The 22,096-nt window shown below is 36.7% G+C and overlaps 1 protein-coding gene across 2 annotated transcripts in view; it reads right to left on the bottom strand.

The window, feature by feature from the left end:
• Positions 1-7,942: 7,942 nt before the first annotated feature.
• slc14a2 (solute carrier family 14 member 2) overlaps positions 7,943-22,096 on the bottom strand; it is a 40,218-nt gene continuing 26,064 nt past the window's right edge. The window contains exons 1-10 of one of the 2 annotated variants that reach the window (XM_053481524.1): positions 15,343-15,412; positions 15,210-15,254; positions 13,895-14,081; positions 10,498-10,687; positions 10,289-10,417; positions 9,460-9,652; positions 9,104-9,251; positions 8,621-8,755; positions 8,451-8,500; positions 7,943-8,365 (exon numbers count right to left, since the gene is read on the bottom strand). In XM_053481524.1, coding sequence (XP_053337499.1) covers positions 8,087-8,365; positions 8,451-8,500; positions 8,621-8,755; positions 9,104-9,251; positions 9,460-9,652; positions 10,289-10,417; positions 10,498-10,687; positions 13,895-14,081; positions 15,210-15,254; positions 15,343-15,366 — 1,380 coding nt within the window. In that variant the 5' untranslated portion in view covers positions 15,367-15,412 and the 3' untranslated portion in view covers positions 7,943-8,086. Of the gene's footprint in view, positions 8,366-8,450; positions 8,501-8,620; positions 8,756-9,103; positions 9,252-9,459; positions 9,653-10,288; positions 10,418-10,497; positions 10,688-13,894; positions 14,082-15,209; positions 15,255-15,342; positions 15,413-22,096 lie in introns of those variants that run through there. The other variant, XM_053481525.1, reaches the window with a different exon arrangement.

Raw genomic sequence — 22,096 nt, 5'->3', positions numbered from 1 at the left:
ACACCGTTTTAAAGATCATTGATACTCCACGAGGTAAGATCTTGCATTGAGCCCCAGTTCGAGGGAGATTTTTCTAATAATTGGGCCAGTTATACATAACAGTTGTTGCCTTCTCACCAAGCTGGTTGCCTATTGTCCTGTAGCCCATCACAGTCTTGTGCAGGTCTATAATTTTGTTTCTAGTGTCTGTAGACAGCTCTTTGGTCTTGCCCATAGTAAAGAGGTTGGTGTCTGATAAAATGAGTGTGTGGGCAGGTGCCTTTTATACAGGTGCAATTAAAACAGGAAATGTGTGGAGGATAGGAGGGCTTCCTAAAGACAAACTAACCGGTTCGTGAGAGCCAGTGTTCTTGCTAATTGGTAGGTGATCAAATGCTTATTTTATGCAATTAAAATGGAAATGAATTATTTTTTTAAAAATCATACAATGTGACTTCTGGATTTTCTTTAGATTCTGTCTCTTATAGTTGAGGTGTACCTTCGATGAAAATTACACATTTCTCCATTCTTTATAAGTGGGAAAACGAAAAATCAGCGGTGTACCAAATACTTATTTGCCCCAATGTATGTAGATTATACACTTATACGGCCATAGCATTAAACATCATCTGCCTAATATTGTGTAGGTTCTCCCTGTGCCACCAAAACAGCTCTGACAAATCGAAGCACAGGACTCCACAATCTGTGAAGTTTTGCTCTAAAATCCAAGACTTTATCAGCAGGTCCTGTAAATTGAGGTGGTGATTTTTTGGTTATGCATGTACATAATTAGATGGAGATCTAAGGAACCCTACCTGTCTCTCAAGTAGGTTTAAGAATAAGCGAGGAACGAGAAACTTATGTGTGAGACAAAACTAGATTTTAAATTATGACGGTAAACTCATGCAGTAAAATTGATCAGGCTCCAGTAAAAAACTCAGAAGCCACAATGGCAGGACATGCTAATTGGCCAAATCTTATGTCTTACTGTCACTAGATGTCTCCCTCTCCTATTAGATCAGTCGTTTGCTTTTTTTTTTTTTTGACAGATTTTTTTTTTTGTTACCTAAAGCAAGTTATGTATACACACTTAACTATTGAGTTATGGCAGCGATGTGTAGTATTGTGTTTCCTCTGAAGATGTCAGCAATCACGTCATTATTGATGCTATGATATGACCGTCAGATGAAAGGCATATATTTTTCATGTTGGAGTGTGTATACATTATTGCCCGCTTCTTTATATACAGTGCTGTGAAAGTATTTTCCTTATTCCATTTTTGTTTGTCTCTTATTTGTCACACTTTCATGTTTGAGATCAAACAGTTTTTAATATTACACAGAGATATCCAGAGTAAATACATAATGCAGTTTTTAAATGATTATGACAAAAAAAAAAAAATCTGTCCAAACCTACCTTAACCTATGTAAGACAAAAAATTGCTCCTTGGAAAAAGGTTGGGGTAATTTCTTTTTCACAGTGCCAGATGCAACAGGAAATGCACCTTCCAAAAAGTTAAACTTTCGTCCCATCAATCCTTAGAATATTTGCCCAAAAGCCTTGGGGATAACCAAGCTTTTTTTTTTTCCCAAGTTTTTTGGCAAACTGTGAGACAAGGCTTTCACTCTGGAACTCTCCCATGGATGCCCATTTTTTTTTGGTGGTGGTATTGAATCATAAACACTGACCTTGATTGAGGCAAGTGAGGCCTGCATTTCTTTAGATGTTGTTCTGGATTTGTTAATGAGGTCCTGGATGACTCATCGTTGTGCTCTTCAAGTTTTGGCATGCCAGCTCTTGGGAAGGTTCACCACTGTTCAAAGTTTTCTTCATTTGTGGATAATGGCTCTCACCATGGTTCGCTGGAGTCCCAAAGCTTTGTCTCACATTTGCCCCCCCAAAAAATCTTTATTATTCCCAAGACTTTTGGGGAAATATTGTGTGGACTAAATAAAAAAGTTGAAAGTTTTGGAAGATGTGCTTTCCATTCCTTCTTGCATATAAATACTGTAATACAGTTTTTTATAATAAGAACATCATACCAACAGTCAAACATGGTGGTGGTAGTGTGATGGTCAGGAGAAAATCCTGAGCAAGGATGTCTGGTCATCAGTTTGTGATCTCAAGTTCAAGGGCACTTTTGCAGCACAACAATGTTCCGAATCACAGCAGCATGTCCACTTCTTCTAAATGTCTCAAAAAAACTAAATTAAGGTTTTAGAGTGGCCTAGTCAAAGTGAGGACTTGAGATTATAGTCAAATCCAATTGAGAGGCCGCTCATGTCCAAAAACTCTCCAATATGGCTGCCTTGAAGCAATTTTGCGTAGAAGAGTGTGCCAGAACTCCTCTTTATGATATGCTTGGTTGCAGTTGTTGCCAACAAAGGTGGCAGAACCAGTTGTTAATGTAACATGCAATCTGAATCATTTAAGTTTGCAAAATAAAACAAAACAACGTGGGGAAAATATTTTTTTCATAGCACTGTATACCTTTCTGTTTTATCCTCAGAAGAGTGTCAAACACAGACTCACTTTTATTTTCTCTTAATATTTTATCAGTTTATGAATGCACTTATTAAAAAGGTAGGGATATAGAAAGCCTTACCATCAATATGTAGCATTTGTGCATTTGTTTCAAAGACTCCACCACTTTTGCCCTTTCATGTTGTCAAATTTGATTTTTTTCTCCATATTTCTTTTCCTGCCGCACGTGTATCCTTAGCTTTATCTTTTTTTTGTTAAACTGCTTTATAGATCTTTTGATATATTTCTCGACTGAGGATCACTATCATAAATATTGGCAAAAATAGTTTGTAGAAAACATCTATGACTTCTCCTTTTTTTCTCTTACAGCATGATTAATGAGTGGACACTAAAGTCTATTTTTCCAATTAACAGGAGCTAACCTATAATTGGGAAGGGGATAGTGGTCAGATGTTGCATGCTAGAATGTCTGTGATGTTTGGGGTCACTGGCTTTGTGCACTGTCACCACAGTCTATATTTGAGTCTGATGTCTACGCAGAAATGGATAATCTGACCTTAGCTCTAACCTGACTGTTAGCTCTGTAGTCTGAGATGCCACTTACTGTAAGTTCCCTGTAGAAAAATAAGCCAAAAATATGTTCTGTTCTTTAGTCTCTCTCTCTCTCCAACTTTCACTTTGTTACTAATGTGATCTATTGTAATAAAATACACTGCATGGCCAAAAAAGTCGTCACCTGCGTTAGCAAATACAGGGGTTGGACAATGAAACTTAAACACTGGCCAATTTAGTGTTGGTGGTTTTGTGGCAAAATTTGATCAGCCTGGTGGCCAATCTTTATTGATTGCACCTTCCACCAGTAAGAGCAAAGTAATAGCACAGTTATGCTTAAAATATTGCAATGCACGCAACATTATTGGTGACGTATCAGAGTTCAAAAAGGGAAACATTGTTGGTGCACGTTTCGCTGACGCATCTGTGACCAAACAGCAAGTCTTTGTGATGTATCAAGAGCCACGGCTACATCACTTAACGTTTGGTGAAATCGAATCATGAACATAAAAATTGTAGAGCTCATGTTTAATAATGAAACTAAGAGCATTTCCACATGCATAATGAGAAAATAACTCATTAAGAGATTGGGACTAAACAGCTGTGTAGCCTTAGGAAAACCACTTATCAGTGAGGCTAAATTTGCTTGGGATCATAAAGAATTAACTGTGGAACAGCGGTCAAAAAGTTCAGTCTGTGGTCTGAAGAGTCTAGATTTAACTTCCAGAGTGAAGGATGCATCAGGGTAAGAAGAGAGTGATGTACCCATCATGCATAGTGCCTATCATACAAGCCTATGAGAGCAGTGTTATGATCTGGGGTTTTCTTTTGTTGGTCTGGTCTGGGTTCAGCAACATTATGTACCCAAAAAATGGTGTCAGCTGATGACCTGAATATACTGAATGACCATGTTTTCCATCAAGGTATTTTTTTCCTTGATGGCATGCTCAGATTCCAAGATGGGTTTAAACTGCAAAAGAGTGGCTCTGAGACCATGGGACATAATTTTCACACATGGATTTTGAGTCCAGACCTTAACCCCATTGAGAATCTTTGGGATGTGCTGGAGCAGGCTTTACACAGCAACCTGACTCTCCCGTAATTAATATATAGATGTTGTCACATTTGCATAAGCTTATCTTAACCATCCCACAGTCATAATCAAAACAGGGCGGTCCAATAAAATATTATATTGTGTAACGTTTTTTTTTTTTTTTTGCCTGGACAATTTATTTCTGTACAATATTATAATCAGTGGAAAAACTGAAAATAAACCACAGAATACAAATAATAGTATATTTGTTCTAAAACTTACAACAAATACTGTTTTTATTTTATTTTATGAACAGGCTGTTAGTATGACTGAAGGCCTTCTACTTAAGCAAACGTAAATCTTAAAGCAGCAATTTTAGGATTTATCAATAATCATATCTATCATATTTATACCTATTCTATCACTCAGACATTCCTTAATGCTCAAAATACTACTGTATACTATGTCTGCTAGCAAATTAACAATGTAAGAAATATGTCCTGTATCTAATCAGATCTTAAATCAGATATCCAAAACATGATATATTAATCTACTAAAAAATAGAAAAAAATCAGGAGGTCAGGTATAAATAATAAACAATGCATTAACCAGCAAAAAAAAAAAAAAAAAAATCCAGATTTCTCTTTCTCTCATACACACACACTTCTAAAAATGTATATACATAAAAAAATACATAAAAAACAACAGCCACGCCTGGGCCTTTTTATGACATCACCGATCAGGAAATGCAGAGCTCTCTGTTGACTTAGGCAGTAATGCTATTTATCAATTCAAATTCTCATTTCTGGTAACAAACAATGACTAGTTTGAAATGGCATCAGCCTCACCTTTGTGGTTAACACCATCGGTATGTTTCTTATTCTCCAGGAAGACATTACCATGCTACAACATTGTGTGTGCCCACAGACGACATGGACGGGAATCACTATAACTAATGCAGAATTTAAAAAAAACGGTTTGCTTGCATTTTTCTTATTGTGACCAGCAGTTTTGGTGTAAACTTCTTACCACTACTGTGTGTTATCCCTGAGACCTGTCAGACCAGACTGACCTAGGAGATAACTTCTACATGTGTATTAAGTCCTTTGCATAGCCTGGTAATATCTACATTTACTTAACGTGCCATATAGGAGTGTGTTTGTATTCCCTTCTTCTAAATTGTTCTAAGGTTTAAGCAGGTAAGCAAAAATCTACATGAATGCAAGATTTCCCACCAAAACATTTCCCAGGGCATTACAGTGCCTTTGCAGCCTTCTCATAATGCATCTTATTGCCATCTCTTACCTAGGTAAGCAATGCACACACACACCCGGCCATGGACATGATTTATCGGACCAGGCCACCTTCTTCCATTGATGGCATTCCAACCATGGTCCACTTCTGGTGGTGGATGCCATGACCGGATCGCAGCTTTGTAGCCTCATATGCAGCAAACTGTTATGGACTGTGTGTTCCTTTCTATCAAAGCCTTAGTTTTCCATGATGGAACCTTGGGTGCCCAAGACCCTGTCACTGGTTCACCAGTTGTCCTTCTTTGGACCACTTTTGGTAGATACTAGCTACTGTATGCTGCAAAAACCCATCAAGGCATGCTTTTTTTAAAGATGTTCTGACAATCATCTAAACAGTTTTGTTCTCAGATCCTTATATTTGTCATTTTTTTCTTGCTTCTAACCTGTCAACTTTGAAAACTGCTAATATATTTCTCTCTCTCTCTCTCACCCTCCCCAAAAAAAAGACTAATCAAAATTAGTCAAGGCACCAGCTAGTGTTTTTAATGTCATGGCTGATAAATGTATGTATAGTGCCATTAAAAAATTATTTTCCTCTTCCTGAATATTTCGTTTTGCATATTTAAAAAAATTAAGTGATTGAGATCATTATCACAAATTTTAACATTATCACATAATTAACTGATTGAGATCATTATCACATAATTAATCACATAATTGAGATCACAAATCACATAATTATATCACATAATTATCACATATTTGAGATCACAAATCACATAATTAACTGATTGAGATCATCATACAAATTTTAACATTACACAATTATAAGCTGAGTAAATACAAACTGCTTTTTTTTAATTATTATTTCATTTTTTTAAGAGAATGAAGCAGTCCAAACCTACCTGGACCTATGTAAAAAAGTAATTGCCCCCCCATTGGTGGCAACAACTGTAAACATTCACATCGCTGTGGAAGAATATATAAAAGATGTACTGTATAAGGGGTTTTTCAATCAGATTTCAGTCCGGGCTTTGACTAGGCCACTACAAACTTGAATTTTTAGCCATTCAGAGGTGGATTTGCTGGTGTGTTTTGGATCATTGTCCCACTGTATAGTCTCCTTCTTAGAGTAGAATCATAAACACTGACCTTAACTGAGGCAAGTGAGACCTGAAGTTCTTTAGATGTTGTTCTGGGTTCATTTATGAGCTCCTGGATGACTTAAAGTTTTGCTCTTGGAGTTATTTTGGTAAGCCGATCATTCCTGGGAAGCTTCACCACTGTATCACTTGTGGATAATGGCTCTTACTGTTGTTTGCTGGAGTCCCGAAGCCTTAGAAACAGCTTTGTAACCTTTTCCAGACTGATTAATGTCAATTACAAGATTGGACTACTGTAACACCTTACTGTCTGGTTGTTCAACTAGGTGCATAAACAAGCTTCAGTTAGTTAAGAATGCTGCAGCGAGAGTCCTCACTAGAACCAGAAGATACGAGCTCTTAGTGACCTTACTTATCTTATCTCATCCCTTATTTTATCTTATATTATCTTCACTGCATTGGCTCCCTGTGAAATTCCGCATTGATTTTAAAATACTACTTTTGACATATACAGAATTAAATGGTCTCGCGCCGCAGTACCTGAGCGAACTGCTAGTGTCTTACGATCCGCCACGCCTACTTCGATCAAGGAGGCTTGTCAGTACTTATGTCAGTAATTAAGTTTTATCAGTCATTATTATGTTATTATATTATTATAAGTTCTTATCAAAACTACAGCTGGGGGCAGAGCTTTTCTTACAAAGCCCCAAAATTATGGAATAGCCTTCCAAATAGTGTTCGGGATTCAGACACAGTCTCAGTGTTTAAGTCCAGGCTAAATACCTATTTATTTAGCCAAGCATTTTTAGAAAATAGATTTGCCTTAGATAAAGGAGCAGATCTGGGGGACTCATGGACGTAGAGTATTATGGTGAACTGGTATGTTTGGATGCTGTCTTCCTCACTCTCATTGATCACTCAGGTTTGCTGACGGTGAGTTGATTGTTTGCTTTACATCTCAGAGAGCCTTCATGTCTGTGTTTCCTTCTGGCTCTCCCTTTTGAGTTATTCTGTTATAGTTAGTCCTGCCGTAGTCTCTGCTTGCACTCTGCACTAAATATACATTCACATTATATATTATGTGACTGTGAACATACCTAACCGCTCCTCTTCTGCGGTTCTCCCTTTGCGACAATAACAATTGTTTAAAGCGCTATACAAAGAAAATTTAATTGAATTGAATTACTTTGTTTCTTATTCGGTTTGAATTTCTTTAGCTCATATTGCTTATGTAGATTTTTTTTATCGTACTTCACTTTGTCAGACAGGTTCTTTAACAAGTCTGGCAGTAATCAAGCCTATATAAAATATGCCAAATATGTATATATGTGTTTGTTTGTTAGTGTAAAGATGCTTTGCAATGCGTTCGTTAGGTCGTGCTATTTACAGATAATTAAATAAGCATGCATTGCTGTGTTCAATAAATATTCCCATTAAATAGTTGGGTGATTGTGTAGGGTGGTGCATGTTGCTTTTAATTACCTTACTCAAAGACAATGTAGTACTGTAATTAATCACCATAGAAGCAGTGATCATAATTAATCATAATTATGTTTAATACCTTATAAATGTAAACAATAAATGTAACCATGCAATAAGCGATTTAAATACAATAAAAGTTGCAATAGGAAAAAGCTATTTAAATGGAATACAAATACAGGCATACAAATCCTGTCCTCAGTTCAGATTTCCTGTGCCGTGCCATGACTCTCCACCATAATCTTTACTTCCACATCTTCTGTGGAAATTTGCGAATCTTTCGTTATCTGTAACTCATTGTTTATTTTTTTTACTTTTTCTGCTTTCTCCTCCTTCTTTATCTTCCTGTAGAACATGAGATTTTTCTCAGGGTAGGTCACTTTGGCAAGCGGCAGCTTGTAGATTGTCTTTGTCTCTGTTGTGATCAGGAGGAACGTGAGAGCGGACAGACAGAAGGGCCAAGTGCATGCGGGAAGCCCAAACTAAGGAATAAAACATTAAAAATATATTATAGAAAGGGGACCAAAATACATGCTATTTTGGGATTGTGAATAACAAGATACTTACAGTAGCCATCACATTGCCAATTGCTGCACCAAGATAAGCACAGAAGAATGCTACCGGGGGAAATAAGACAGGAAAGTCATTAGTGAATGGTCGCACTGGAAATGGTTCTTACATAACCATGTTAACTTAGCACTCGGGGAAAAAGGAAATGTTTATGATAGGCATCATACCACAGGCTATAGCCAGGAGATGAACCTGCCATGTGAGAGCGTAGAACATTCCACCAACTGCAATGCAAGCCAGGACACAGTTGTATCCCCACAATCCAAAGTAGATGTTCTGAAATGGAGCCGCAAGCGCGAGACCTAAAATAAAGAAAAAGGGAAAGATTATTTCATTGATAAAATTCTTTGATTTTTTTTAAATTACATGGGGAAATCCTAGGAAAGTTCTTACATTATGAGAAGGTATAAATTTGCTTCTCTATACCAGCTTTGTCATGCCATAGCGCACAATTGCCTAAGGGAGGGAGAGCATTGCATCCTTCCCATCCAGAGAGCACTGCCAAATTTGCTCTTTTGACTCTCAGCCATTAATGGCATTGTCATGATTGACACTGTTTATCTATTAATTAATTTTGTTTTTCTTTTTTGGGACATTGTGATTGAAGCCAGAGTAAATAATGAAATGTACAGTACATGGTTGGCTCTTACCTGACACCATCCCAATAGCTGATCCAATAACTGCATGCACACAAGTTATTGGTGAAGAAATAAACAGGGCCACAATGAATATGCCTCCTGTCCAAGGATTATCACAGCCATAAACCTGCCCAATGCCCACAGGAATGGAGCGGAAGAGCTGTGGAAATTGAATGCATGTCAATGGCACATGATTCAGAATGCAGTACATAAATTCTGCTGTCAGTAACTGAAGTGAAAGTTCAATCTGGCATTGAGTGAAATGGTTTATCACATTGGACACATGTAAACATAAAGTGATTCAACACTGATTTATGTTCAACATCAAAAAGCAGTTTATGTAAGCTTTCTTCGCGGAAATATCTTACCAAAGCACAATCCAGCTCAGACCATGTGATATTAGGGAAGGAGGTGATTGGCTGGATCAGGACCTGAGGGAAGTAGAGATTATAGTGGCCTGTAGCTACAATGTGAAGACACACCAGAATGTTAAAGGGTAGTGTAAAGACTGGCAGATCCCAACGACTGTTGATAGAGGCTAGGGCACTGGACACAATTGGGCTGTAAGACATGAAACATTTAGAAATTATTATCAGGGCTTTATGGCAATTTCTGCTCTTGCAAGTTTTACATGTCTAGTATAGAGACACTGAGTTTAAGAGCTATAATCTACAGAGACTGGCAAGTATCAGAAAACAATATGCAGGTGGTAGCATGGAATATATATATATATATATATATATATATATATATATATATATATATATATAGAATATCCTTCATTTACAGTACATATTAGGAAAAAAACACTATCATAAAAGATTTTTGTAAAGTTTGCAAAAACTTTACTCAAATCAGACTGAACATTTCAGAATTAAAATGGATATTCTTCCCATGACAGAAAGACAACCATGGCATTTCTAGAATTTTGCCTTCCTGCACTGTATCGCTTAATCAGGGCGACATCAGTGCCAAAAATGAAATTTACGTCACTACCATCAGGTGAAACCTGATTTCGATCTCTATCAAGTTCACATTACCCAAAACAGAGACATGAGCTTTGATTGTTTGCTTTACCAAAAATCCTAAGATACTGTATATCTCTTGTGGATCTGCAGAACATGCACGCTTATCAAAATCATTTGGAATATTTATACATGACAAGAAGGAACAGAAACATGATTGCCTGAAACTCACCATGCCATTGACAGAAAGATGTTGGGCAGCAGAAGCCACCAGTACCAATCACCTGCATTGGAGAAGACTGCCATTAGAAGACCAACCAGGATTCCATTGTATCCATACAGGCCTGCTGCGATTGCCCCTCTGAGAGAAACCCAACAATTATAACACTAACCATACCGTTGGTAAATTAGAATAATGTATGAATTGCAGTATGGAAATACCTATTTTGTTTGAGAATAAGGGCTGAGATTGTGGCAAACAAAGTGCCGACAAAACCATTGAGAGCCCACCATCTGTTCTGGAGGATCAGTCCAGCGAAGATGATCAGTCCACTCAAGGGGTTGTTTACGAACATGACCTGTGCTGCACCTCTCAACACCCAGTCAAAAATCTGAAGCACTATACATTGTCCTGGGAAAAACACATTTTACAAGGATAAACTAAGATTAGATATATACATAAACAATGATTAAAAAAATAAATAAAAAGAGGTATTTCAAATTTTAAGAACATCAGAAGAACCCTTTAAACAAATAAGGACTTTAAAGTTCCTTAGTGGGAGTGACCCCACTGTTATTATTGTGCTATTAATTAATCTGATTAATTAATTAATAGTTAATCTCCAAAATGTTTACAGTTAATGGTGGTTCCTTTATAAGAAATAAGACTGACGGTTTTCCAAAGAATTCCTGTCTTTCTGATTCAGGATCAGGCAGCCAACCTCCCTCAAATTTTGCATGCACCCAAACAAAACGTATATCAAAGCATTTAACTAAGCACTTGGCAGAAAATATTGAGCCCTACGTTGAACCCCTTTACTCCTGTGGCTCCTTGCTTGCTTGTTTTGGTCCCATTATAAAATACTTAGACAAATACGAGACAAGTACTGAGGAATGGGTTGAACAGTGAATCAGCAAAAAATTACCCTTCTCTCTTCATCAATGATTCTTCCTCAATTTTTTTTTTGTGCACAAAATTTATATCATAACTTTCAATCGGATCTCCTGACTGTTTTAGAACAAATCAGGTCTAACTGTTTGGAAGTTATGTTCATGTTGCCCATTGAACCACTTTGGAAAAACTGGCATCTTAACCCCAATTTACACACATAAAATTTTGCACAATTAAAGCCTACTCTCGGGGAAAAGTAAAAAATGAATACACTCTAGGACTAACAGTTCACAAGGCATCCAGCCAAAAAGCAGCACAAACTCTTTCTTTTTCAAGTGAGACCATGATAACTAAATGCTAAGATAAACCATGCTATCTCCACTGGTTGGTAGCTGGGAGTATAACCTGGGTGGGATAGCAACTCATTGCTGGGCACCATGTGCACATATTGGGGAGCCTTCTATCTCCCCATCTGCAAGTACAAAGCCTTGAGTCATATACCAATGTGAAAGTGTTTATTGTGTGAAAGTGTACTTTCTCTAATTATTGCAAAATATCAAATTAGCAATTAAACACTGTAGGACATTTCTGGTTTTCATAATTTGATTTAGGTTTTAAATGTATTGAACTCAAATCCTACTGTAAAGACTAATGCAATAACGATAGAACTAATCTCCTTGACTATTTCTATAAAAAAGATACTGTTGATTGCCAATTACGATAAATTTATGCCTTTGTACTTGACCGTTCAGCTTGATGTACTAGAAAGATTCCTCCACATGTACTGGAACATTCTGCCTGCCGCAGTTGAAGGAGATGGTTGAGACAGATACAGAAACATGCGTGACTGGTTTTGTAAACATCTATTAAGTTAAGCGTGCCTGCGAGATATCACCAATCAGTAAAGGTCACAGAAATTCACTTGCTTTCTAACTGGTAATAATCTCATGCAGACTAAAATATATTCATTTAAAGCACAGTTAGGGACATATTTAATATCTAATAATAAAACCCAGCAAACTCTTTATGGTATAGGCATCTGTATTTATGAAAAAAGAAAACACTTTCTGCATTTCTGATGTACTGGCAAATTAGGCATGATTACATATGCTTATCTATCCATTGAATAAAAATGCCTGCTCACTTATGGATTTAAACTAATATCCAATTACAGTAAGTTTAAGCAGAACAATGCATAAAATCATAAATGCATAAGAATTGCTTAAATAAGCTAGAAGATAGCTTTTAAAACAGGATAATTAATCTTTTATGTCTATATCTAAGATTTAAAATCTTGGCAAGCACAAAAAAATTTGCAGCGTGTGAATTTTACTATGGTATTGTTCTTGGGCTGATTGTAGTTTTAGGACACTGATCTTTTGGTATTTTTTTTTCACCCCTTAGTTAAAAGCCTTTAAAAAAAAACGGGATCAAACGTTTCTGAAATACTCAAACTAACCCATGCCATTGTTAAAGTCACAGAGATGACGTTTTCTCTATTCTAATGTTTGTGATGAACATAACATGTTGTTAAGTGTTTATTTCGTCATAGACCACACTAATTTGCCAAAAACATACTTTGTATTTTATTTAATGCATTACCTGTTTATTTAGTTTTTTTTAATTATATGTTTTTTCCTTTTTTTTTTTTCCTTTCTCTTCAGCAACCATAACAGAACACTGTTCTCGGATACAAAATTTCATTGTAGTAGCAGCCTACTTTAAAAGGGAAGAAAGTTCTTTAATCTAAAATGCTTGTATCTGTTCAGTAAGATGGTCCCTAACATCATGTAGGATCTAGCTATAAACAGTTATTCTCTTACTAGATTAAATTATGTATAATAACAACAATGGGAAAATACAAAAAAAAAAAAAAATACCAAAGCTTATCATCTTACAAAGCAACCAAAGTGCAAAGTCTTTTGCTCCGAAGACTCTCCCATGGGAGTAAATATACTTTTAGTAATCATTAGACTCCTGAGAATTCTTTCATAAATGTTACGTTAACTATTTATATCTTAGTAAAAGTAGCTTATGTGGCACATCATTGTATTACTTATTAAGTATTTAGAATATTTATGTAGATGGTGTAAGCAAGTAAGCCTAAATATACTTTCACATTATCACTTTAATCAGATATTCTTTAATGTTTGAAACTGTATGCCTTTTAAAGGAGGCAACAGTACTGTGCAAAAGTCTTTATATCTAGCTTCCAAAGAGCTGGACTTTCTTGTATTTTTAATGTAGTCTTGAAGAATCATTTTCCGGGATTTACAAGGGACTTTTTTGCCTCTAATTTTTGCCAAGGTTTGTTTCTCATCCTCAGTTCACTCCCCGTACCTGACCAGTTTCAGAGGAATGTTTTTGTTAAACCACACAGTGACATATGAATCATTCGAGCTTAAAAAAACATCTAACATAAGGTATGAACCTCTGAGAAACTGGTGCAAATGTTGATAGATGATTAGGTTGGTGATTAGTTTACTGGTGAAGCTTAAAGCTGAGTGGTGGAAACAGACGAGAGGGGAAATGAGGTTGCTGCTGAGGTAGTTACATAAACAACTAGTTAAAAATTTTTATCTTTGGGCCCTTTGCAGATTAACATATTTATTCCTGTTTCCTACTTCTACAACATTTAATTTCATTTGATATCAAAAAAATGATGGATGGCTCAAGACTTTTGCATAGTACTGTATGGGAAAGCAGGTATGATTTGTTTAAGCCTACTTTTCATCCACTCCCCAAAAGGAGCCATGTCTCCAGAGAAGTAAGATACAAATCGCATGAATTTGACTTTGATCTTCTTTGAGTCAATAGACTTGGCTTGGGAGTTTTGCTGATCATTCTGCTGTAGCTGTGACGTCTTCTGTGCTGCTGTTGGTAGAACGGTGTCAGCCATGAGGGGCTGCAGCTCCTGTAAAACACATCATATTTTAAGAATTTCTTAGAAAAATATAGAACAATTTTTTTGTACAGCTTTTTTATGTAAACGGCAGATTTTTTTTTTATAGATCTATCCAGGTTATCAGGATAAAGGTGAGGATTGCCAGTGAGATGGTCCTGAGATAATTTAGTGTACCTTTAAAGCTACAGTATTTATGGTAGGTAAATGGTCTATGAATGCACTTTGTACTATGAGCAGTAGACTGTAAAACAGAACCATTACGTTCTATGACAGTGCTTGCTTTGAGAATGAGGAAACAGATTCACACAGAAGCACAGACAAACAGATCTTCCTCTTTATAGTCACCCCATCCAGCTCCTCCAAGGGAATACCCAGGAACCCCCTGACTGGATAAGTAATGTCTTCATTTAGCCCTTAGTCTGAATCAGACTCTTCTTCCCATTGGACATGCCCAAAACAACTCTCCAGAGAGGCATTAAGGGGGCATCCTGGACCTTCCATGGAATGGCACCTTATCGTGGTGGAGAAGTTTATGTGCCCCACTGAAGAGCAATGTTTTCAGTGTGAGATGAAGAGCGATTTATAGAGCCTTATGAAAAAAGAAACCAAGAACCAATATACTTTGGCTAGAATAAAAAAACTGGGGCCGAGATCTTGGCAGGAGGTGCGTCAGGGAGCACCTGGATTGTCAGGACCTTATCCAAGGGGGACAGTCACGCACAGTCCAAATGAGCAATACGAGACTTTCCTCCAGTGGGCCCACAATCTGTAAGAGTGGTAAGATTGTGGCACATTGTGGATTGGGCAGCAATATTCATATACACAGTTCCCCATCATGTTTTTGCAGCAACACTCAAGATGTCTAAGATGTTTAAGATGCCAGAGTAAATAACATGCAGTCATTGAAATAGCCTAGGCTTAAGAGGCATAACGCAAATTGTAATTGCTGTTTTGCAATCCTTTTTTACTCATATAACAGAATGACAATTAAATATAAAAAGGAAAAAAGACATTAAACCTTAACTTCAATATGCATTCATTTTGTTAGCACACTAAATACATGTAAATATTAAGTAGATTATTTAAATTTGTACAGTAATGTAAAAACAAATAAATAAATATATATAATTTTCTTACCTTGGAGTGTTCGGTAATGGTTCTGTGGATATTCCCTGAAATACCCTGCAGCAAAAATGATGCATGTATTTATTATTAAATAGTAATTAAAAAAAAAATGTGAAAATATTTAATTAACCAAACAGAGCCTTACTTCCGGGAGTTGTATTCCAGGCATAAATAAGGCCAGTTTTTTTTGTTTGTTTGTTTTCTGCAAAAATCACAGTATCCGTAAGAGAACCAGACTTTATACTGCGCTAGACTCCTCCTTTAAACCATATAAAGCGTCCTCCTCTGCAAGAGCAAATGCAAATTAGAAAACAAGAAAGGTGAGGGTTTATTGTGAATCCTTCATCTCATTTATAAGATAATGAATATTCTTCTGTATTTTTCATGCTCTGAAGAGAAATTAGGAAAATAGGACATTGTGAGTCTATAACAAAGGAATTACCAAACAAAGGATTACAGTGGAAATGCTCAGGTGAATTATTTTTAAATGTTTGGCTATTCAACAAATGTGAAGACTAAAACTGGATGACTGTGAGTAGGAGAAAAATTTGAGAAATTAATCCGTTGTTGTATAACCACTTTTCTCAATATAAATATTGCCATTAATACACAGTGAGGTCAATAAGTATTTGATCACCCTGTGATTTTGCAAGTACTCTTAGTTAGAAATCATGGAGGGGTCTACAATTTTCAGTGCATGTTCACTGTGAGAGACAGAATCTAAAAAAAAAATTCCCGAAATCACATTGTATGATTTTTTTTTACAATTTATTTGTAAATTACTGTGTCCAAGTATTTGATCACTTGCTTATCAGTTAGATTTCTGACCCTCAAAGACCTGTTATTTTGCTTTTACATAGTCCAGCTACACTCTGCTCATGATTCTAAATTAGTAGCACCTGTTCGAGGTTGTTAGTTGTCATAAAAACACCTGTGCACCCTACAATCAGCCAAAGTCTAAGTAGCAACATGGGCAAAACCAAAGAGCTGTCAAAAGACACAAGAGACAAAATTGTCGACCTTCACAAAGCTGGAAAGTGCCACGGGGCAATTGCCAAGCAGCTTGGTGAAAAAAGAACAACTGTTAGAGCAATTGTCAGAAAATGGAAGAGGCTAATGATGACTGTCAATGTCCCTCGGACTGGGGCCCAACGGAAGCTTTCTCCTCGTGGGGTATTAATGATGCTAAGAATGGTAAAGAATCAGCCCAGAACTACACGGAAGGAGCTGGCCAATGACGTTAAGAGAGCTGGGACCATCGTTTCCAAGCCTACTATCAGTAATACACGACAAGACATCATGGTTTAAAATCTTGCATCGCGCAGAAGGTTCCCCTGCTTAAGCTATCCCATGTCCAGGCCCGTCTGAAGTTTGCCAGGGACCATCTGGATGATCCAAAGAAGTCATGGGAGAAAGTCCTGTGGTCAGATGAGACCGAAGTAGAACTTTTTCGTCTTAACTCGATTCGTCATGTTTGGAGGAAGAAGAAAGATGAGTATCCTCCCAATAATACCATACCTACAGTGAAGCATGGGGCTGGAAGCATCATGCTCTGGGGGAGTTTTTCTGCACAGGGGACAGGACGAGTGCACTGCATTAAGAAGAGGATGAACGAGGCCATGTATTGTGACATATTGGGAAAAACCTCCTTCCCTCAGTCAGAGCATTAAAGATGGGTCGTGGCTGGGGCTTCCAACAGGACAATGACCAGAAGCACACAAACTGTCGCCTTGCACCATCCAGGTCCTGGCCTCAATTCCTGCGTCGGGTCTGTGTGCATGGAGTTTGCATGTTCTCTGCGGGCTTGGTAGATTTCCTTTGGGTTCTCCGGTTTCATTCCACAGTGGAAAAGTAACCTAAATGGAAACCTGTACAATAATACTTTTGGCCCCTTTTACACTTTTTTAAGTTGCTCTTTCTGTTTCATGCAGGACATTGTACAGGGTCAAGGGAGGCCTGGAGCGTATCCCAGAAGACTTATTGCGCAAGCCAAAATACACCCTGGACGGCTTGCCAGTCTATTTTAGGGCACAAGGACGTACACACTAACTTCCACTCTATGAGCAATTTGGAAATTGGCAATTATTTTCATATTCTGCATGTCTTTGAACTGTGATAGGAAACCAGAGCACCTGCAGGAAACCCACCAAGCATGAGGAGAACATGCAAACCTCACATATACAGTCCCAAAAGTTGGACTCAAACTCTTGACCTGAAAGTGCAAGGTCACAGTGCCACCTAAATAATATACACATCATCATCCATTGATGTGGCACTTTCTATTTTAAAGCCAGGTTTAAACTCTACATTAAAAATCGACTCCAATCTACTTAAAAACTACTTTTTTAAACGTTCTTTAAAGGTTTTAGGGAATTTATTTATTTCACTTGGTGCTTGGAGTCAGAAATACTGGCAGCACAAATTTCCATGCGGCATAATTCCAAAACTAAATGTTTTTTTTTTTTATTTGAAAGCATTAACATTGATGTATTACTGAACTAGCCACAATGGATTCATCAACAGCTGGACTACTTCATTTTCTGTGTGTGCTGGTACAAAACAGACTATTTATACATCTTTTAAATATTCTCAAACATGAAGAGAAATAATTTCACTGCTTATTGCTCAGGTGAATGCTCTGGTTCTATAAGTGTTTATGAAAATCATTGCTTTATTTTACAGCTAAATACATAAATGACAAATCATAAAGCCAAAATAATAACAAATACATACTTTGATTATGTATTTAATGTAAATGCTAAACAACGATGTTCTACTGATTGTCGTCAGTATTTTACTTACGCTGTCTATATACTGCTTATTCTGTACAGGGTCATGGGGGCTTGGAGCCTATCACAGGGGACTCTAAGCTTAAGGAAGGATACATACTAAATTTATTTAATCGTAAAATGCTGTTAGATAAAACCTTGTGTGCCAGCAAGGATCCCTCCATTGTTCTATATTGAAATAGAACTGCAGTAAAGATAACACACTTTTGAAGGTTATCTCTGTATGTGTGACCATGCTTCAAAATGTGCAGAAATCATTTGATGGTCCAAGGGCATTTCCACCTGTTAAACTTTAGGATCAAATGGTATTAAAATCAAACCAATTATATATTTAAAAAAAGTTTGCACTTAGAGCGTGCTGTTGTTGTGTATTCGTGATTCTGGTTTCTTTCCAGTTTTATGTTATTCTGTTTTTGTCTTAGATATCCTGTTTGCTAATTGCCTGTCTCTGCCTGTTTTTGACCATGATTATGTTACCTGTTTTATGATCCATGATCCAAGTATTACCTGCAGTTATTTTTCAGTGGTTGGATCCCACAACTTTTTAGAACTGTTTAGAGTTTGGTAGTTGACTGTAAAAGATCAATTATTATTAAAAGCAACAGATGGAGAAATGGCCCACATTACCACGCAATTTGTTTCCAGAAAAAAAAAAGTTAGCTAATTATTAGTTATGGGCATTTAGTCATCAGTATAACACTAAATTGATTAATTGGTTGATTGCTCCAATAATAAAAACAGCAACAGCAGTAGCAATAATAATAATAATAATAATAATAAAAACAACATTTGGAGTGAATGGCTAATATCTTAACAAAAGCATTACATAATCCACCCATGCCTGCCCTCCCTTATCCATGGTTTTATATTGCAATAAAAAAAGAATTTTTTGTTATCATGGACACCTGAACTTTGACTTACTTAACTTACAACTTACTAATTGAAAACATACAAAGAGAGGAAAACATTTAAAACCAAAGGGGTGAAAAGAGCACATTTCTTTTGTTTATTTGCACATACACATTGCAGTTAATCAGCACAAACAGATTGCAGAGCATTTTTAAGATGGTTACACCTACAGTTTCCTTGCATCAGTGTTTTTTTTTACTACATCTTTATAATACATTCAGTCATGCTCATCTGCATGAACAGGGCGTTTTTCTGGAAACTGGTGATATTCTGGTTTCAGAACTGACAGCATCATGCTGCTGGATAATCCATTATTCCTTTTATGATCATTCTGAGATACAGTTTTTGTTTTGTGACCAATTTTATTTTATTTAATAAATTTTTTTCAATTTCAATGTATACATATTTCCTCACATATTTTAAACTTACTGTATTTCATTAATTTTCTGTTTGATTCTGTTTAGCTGCTTTGCAACACTATATTTGAATTATAGAAATGCATGCATAGCTCTAGCCTTCAGACTATCAATATCAATGCTTTGCCCAAGACATTCACTGAGGTCATGGCTGGATTTGCTAAAACCAGGGAAAAAGAATGATGTTCATTAACATGTAAGGCCTCTTTGCACTTTCTAGTTACACAAAAGGTACTGGCCAAAGCTTATTGTATCCAAAAAAAATAAACATGAAAATCTGATCCAGAATTCACTAGCTAACAGTTTTATTTGTACAAAGAATGAACTGTTATATAGCCTATCTCTGTTTGTATCTGTTTATTGTTATTATTTTTAAAAAATATTACATATAAAGACATTTAACTTTAAATATAGAAATAACTGGAATAATAGACTTTCAGAATAGAATAATAGAATAACAAAAAAAATACACTCTAAGAAATGCTGGGTTGTTTTCCAGGTGTGAAACAGCTGTTCTCACTTATACATTCAGAGAAATTAAAATGCACCTCTCCCCACTTTAAGACCCTCTTGGATCTGAGGCCTTTTTGAAGACCTTCAGTGCTTCAGGCCTCTTAGACATTATTGCAAATTATGTGGTTTGGCATATACAGTATAGGCCATCTTCTGGATATAACCACAAAGGGATCAGTAATCTCTGAGATGCACCAATCAGTCTGTGACTTGGCTGAAAATGAGTTATTTAGGACCTGCCATGAACATCATTGCTGAAATACTTTAATCACCAACATCACCAACTAAAAATAACAGCAGCTCAGAGATTGGGTTTTGCCAGCAACATGCCCACAATGTCTGTGTGATGTTATCAAGATAGAGTTAGGAAACCATTGTTTCCTGTTTGGTGATTATTTTTAAATCCATGTGGGAAGGCACATTAGGCAACAAATACTCCCCGATCAAGAGGGAATATCTCTTGTTTCTCTGGCATTTTTTCTTACTGCCAACTTTGATCTCTGGATATTTCTGAGCAGTTAAGGGGTGGGGGGCACTGCTGATCTTCCATGCTGGTGACCCTCCAAACAGCAGTCCAACACCTTTACCAGCTGCTTCCTCCTGACATCTAGTTGTTAATTCCGTATAAATACAAGAGGTTTTTGCCCAGTCCTTTGGTATTTGCCTGCAACCTGTGCCTTAAATTAAATCAAAAGGTTGAGTAGAAGGGAGGCTATAATCAGTTATATGCCAGATTACATCACAGCAGCCATCGCTTTATTTGGACTAATCTAGAGCGTTTGCCCTTAAAGTGGGCGTGGCTATATGCGTCACTCAACAGACCTGATAGTTTACCGTAAACACACAGAGTATGCGGAAGACACAGAAACCAACGCTTTGCCCCCCCAAAAAATTTATCAAAAGGTTTAAAGCCAGTTTGTTTCAAATTGTTCCAAACCTGTGGCGCCACTATTAGATAAAACGCGGGTCATTTTAGCAAAAATATTCACAGCAGTCTGTGGTAAGGGTGTGTAAAATACCCGAACTGAAAGTGGTATGCGCTCAAATTAAAATGTTGAGTGAAAGTAATGTTATGAACAGTTATGTGCTGAATTTAATAATCTTCTTTAAACAAGCATTGTATTTGTCTGATGATAAAAAAAATACAATTTATAATAAAAACTATTTCTACAAACTCTTTACCAATCAACAAAGGGTACTAATGGTACATGTGTATATAGTGTTAACTAACATCTGTGCTGCAGTGGAAGAGATGATGTGTGTGGTCTATTGATGCACTGTTTTATTGTTATTGGGAGTAGTGCATATTGATATGTCTCTGCTGTGCAAATGTATGTACTGGATTATGTGAGTATGTGAAGGGACAAAAGCTGCACTTAAAGAAAAGCAGAGCTCCAAATTGGGGTTCCTTGAAACAAGTGTGTTCTTTGAGTCTTCAAAAATTTGAATGTATGTAAGAAAGACAAAAAATTATATAATCTTAAAAACCTAAATGGTGATGCCCCGGTAGCTGCTAAGAGGCTGAGACATTTCTGGTAGAATGGCATGTTACAGTAGAAACTGAACACTCATCCTGTAAACCGCAGTGATGACATCTACTCCCTGTGGGCTAGTCTATTATGAACACATAATACCTTTGCGCAGTGATGAATAAATATAAGTGGTGAGCAGATGGTTTCTGCTTGTTCCAGATTGTTCTTTGGCCCGTATGGAATGTTACGTTGTTTCACGCTTGAACGTGGGTGCTGTTACCTAAGGCAAGAACCTATGGTTCATATATATACCTATTACATCATCACTGAACAAGTAATGCATGTTCAAAGGGCAAACTTATTATTATGGTAACTCTCAGACAGTTCTTCCTGAAATGATTACTGGATGAAAATCAATTTTCCATGATACAGATATTTATTTAATCCCTTTGAAAATTGGTTTGCATTTTAATGAGGAAAAGAATTAGTTGAACCCCAAGCAAAATATGACTTAGTACTTGGTGGAGAAACACTTGCTGGCAAGCACAGAAGTAAAACATTTCTTATAGTTGGTTACCAGTTTTGAACACATCTCAGGAGGGATTATTGTCCATTATTGTTCACAGACCTTTACAGATTTACTTTTTCTAGTTAAAAAAACAACATCAGTAAAATCAGTTATTACTATAAAAAGGGGGATCCAACCCACCACAAGACACAGGCACACCAAAGCACACTCCTGCACCCAGTCATACTGTACACTAAGGGAAACTTGGAAACACTAATCAGCTATATACAAC

This window comes from Clarias gariepinus, chromosome 21 (genome assembly GCF_024256425.1).
Source record: "Clarias gariepinus isolate MV-2021 ecotype Netherlands chromosome 21, CGAR_prim_01v2, whole genome shotgun sequence".
NCBI classification, from domain to species: domain Eukaryota; kingdom Metazoa; phylum Chordata; class Actinopteri; order Siluriformes; family Clariidae; genus Clarias; species Clarias gariepinus.
Note: the sequence above shows the minus strand (reverse complement) of the source record. Positions and strands in the feature narration are given on the sequence as shown.